General features: G+C 54.7%; 1 protein-coding gene across 1 annotated transcript in view; it reads right to left on the bottom strand.

Moving 5' to 3' along the window:
* Positions 1–1,324: 1,324 nt before the first annotated feature.
* The window catches only part of Prr12 (proline rich 12), a 24,290-nt gene continuing 22,839 nt past the window's right edge, over positions 1,325–2,775 (bottom strand). Inside the window, exons 13-15 of the mRNA XM_026789079.1 lie at positions 2,446–2,592; positions 2,269–2,364; positions 1,325–2,146 (exon numbers count right to left, since the gene is read on the bottom strand). Of these exons, the coding sequence (XP_026644880.1) occupies positions 2,000–2,146; positions 2,269–2,364; positions 2,446–2,592 (390 nt within the window). The 3' untranslated portion in view covers positions 1,325–1,999. The remainder of the gene's footprint in view (positions 2,147–2,268; positions 2,365–2,445; positions 2,593–2,775) is intronic.

Here is a 2,775-nt window from a genome sequence, read left to right as displayed (position 1 = left end):
CTCAGGATCCCCACACACCAGGCTTGTCTCCTATTTTTGGATGTACGTGCATATATTGATTGGCCTGCTTCAACTAGAAACAGCTGAGGCTCAAACTTAGCTGGGTTTTAACCAAAAGGCAACAGTCCTCCTACTCTGGCGGGGCAGTCTCTTCAGGTCAAACTTCTGTTGTAGAACTCAGAGCTGGGATAATAGTTCTGACCCTGGGGAATCTCCAGCTTCCGTTTGCAGGGCCAATTCATAACCTAGAGCAACCATTGCCTATTGGCAAGCAAGCCACAGCCCATGGGCACTGAAGGTCCACTCCCAGCCCTCGCTAGAAAGCCATCTCTAGGGCTAACATTCTCATTCTAGTGCGCCCCTACACCCCAGTGCAGAGCCGGGAGAACTCAGTCCCTTCTCCACACTAGGTTAGTACTCTACCACTGAACCAAGCCCAGCCCCTCACTAGGAGATTTCAGGCAGCTGCTCTACCTGCCTTTTCAGGCAGGTCTTGAGTTCCCTCCTGAGGCCACATGTGAGGGCCAGCATGCCCAGCGTCGATTTAACTTGACCCCTGCAAGATCTTGGAGGGCTGTGGGGACACTTTAACAGCAAATGTGTCCACAGCATGGACCCTGACATTCACCTGTTCTCCCAGTCAACGCTCCACACCAGCCTAGGCTGTCCCAAGTGCTTCTACTAGGTCACTTATCCCCAGAAACTGATGGTTGTGGAGGGGGCCCTCAATTCTGTAATAAAAAATTGCTACCCAGCTCCTGACACCTGCTCTTCCTAGATCAGCCTGCATAGTTCATTTAAAATTCTGATGCATTTAAAAAGTGGAACTTGACCAGGTGGAGCGGCACATGTCGAGTGGAAGCAGGAGGATTAGAAATTTAATGTCAGTCACAGTTACTTGGTGAGCTCGGGCTACCAGAGACCAGCAGAGTGGAGCTCAACTGTCTTCTATAGATGCTACCCAGTATGGGCTCTGCAAGAGCAGCTACGTTCTTAACTGCTGAGCTGCCTTTGCAGCCCCAAGGCTCTCCAGGGTGTCTACCACGGCAAGGGCAGATGACTTGTGTAACCACAGAGGTCCATGGAGATACACACAGTAAGAACTGAGGCCTCCAGCCCACAGCCTTCCATGGGGCATCCTGCAGCCAAAACGCCCTAGAAACCCCACATCCTTGATTTTGACAAACCGTAACAAAATTCATGTTTGTATGAGATCATCACATTTCAGGGCCACACACACACTAACCCTAGGCTGTCTGGCAACCCTTGCTCGCAATGCCCAGGCCCGCCGCACCGCCGCAGACAGAGCACTCCAACCAGCTGGTAAAGTGTTGCTGTTGGGTCTCGTTTGGCTGGTTCTGTGCACACAGTGTATACAAGAGGAGCTGTACAGCGCCCAAGAGCAAGAGGTCCGGGAGAGGAGGGGACAGGGCAGAGAGGAGCAGGGCTGGGGCAGAGAGACAGATGCTGTAGAAAAGGAACAGGAGGGGCAGGGCGAGGGGAGCCTTCTCACCTCCCTCTCCACCCCTCCCCCACCCTAGGTATGTACAATAAATAAGATTAAAAATAATTAACAAGATGTTCGGCCCCTCCCACCCAACACCACACACCCCTGGGGAGCAGCCTTTAGCCAAGATGTTGGCTTGGAGGGGGAAGCTTGAGAGGGAAGGGGGGCCCCCAGTTCTCTCAAGTTGCCCCACCTCCCTCAACCATACATAGAATTTTCCTATACATTATGTACACAGTGGAGGGGCAGGAGCGATGGCTGTGTTGGGAGGGCTGGGCCAGGGCAAGTGTTACTAAATAGACATTTATACATATATATAAATAATTTCTCTGTACACGAATGGGGGAGGGTGTAAGAGGGATAGAGGGGACGGCTGTGTGGATACAGCCCGGCTGAGGATGACCCCTTCCCTCCTGGCAGGCAGCTCTGGAGGACAGTTCTGTCCAGTTCTTGGTCATGGAGGAGGAACCCTCCTCGCCAGGCAGGGTGCAGTCACCCGCAGCGGCTGTGGGCCTGTGCTTGGGCCAGCAGGTCACTGAAGGAGTCGAAGAGCTGCTCTAGCCATGGCTGGTTCCGCATACACTGCTGGACTACCTCCTCTTGGCCCAGGTCCTCCGCGCCGCCCTCGATGGCCAGGGTCTATGGGAGACGGAGGTGAAGCTACGCAGGACGTAACGGCTAGGGAAGGGTGGGGCAGGATGCCGGTGAGTGGGCCCAGGACCCACCGAGGGAGGAGGGCTGGGGTTGGGCTGGGGGCTCACCTGGTCTCGGCAGCGCAGGAAGGTGTGATACTTGTAGTGGTGCAGGGAGTGATAGAGGGTGTAGTACCCCGACTTCTCCAACTCCACCTTAAACTCCTGCAGACAGACGAGCAGACGCTCAGATCTTCAGCCCAGCGCCACCCCGCCCAGGGTTACCCTTCCTGGGTCAGCTCCTACCTGGGCCCGCACGACATTTCTCTTGAGTTTGCTGAGTGTCTTGCGGTTATAGGGCTCCCCGGCAGGCCGCAGCCGCACAGCCCCCTCCTCGGGGGAGCCTTCTCCAGTCTGCTCCACCTGCAAATGCGGGAACGTGTGCAGAGCATCCTGTGGGAAAGCCGGAGGGTCAGTGATCACCTCCCTGGACCACCACCACCCAACTCCAGTGCTCACATTCTGGATCTTGAGGGGCCTCACTGTACCCCAACAGTTTTTTTAAAAAATTTATTTATTTATTATGTATACAATATTCTCTCTGTATGCCTGCAGGCCAGAAGAGGGCGCCAGACC

This window comes from Microtus ochrogaster, unplaced genomic scaffold (genome assembly GCF_000317375.1).
Source record: "Microtus ochrogaster isolate Prairie Vole_2 unplaced genomic scaffold, MicOch1.0 UNK14, whole genome shotgun sequence".
In the NCBI taxonomy this organism is placed as follows: Eukaryota; Metazoa; Chordata; class Mammalia; order Rodentia; family Cricetidae; genus Microtus; species Microtus ochrogaster.
The sequence above is the reverse complement of the archived record's forward strand: the minus strand, read 5'-3'. Positions and strand labels throughout refer to the sequence as shown.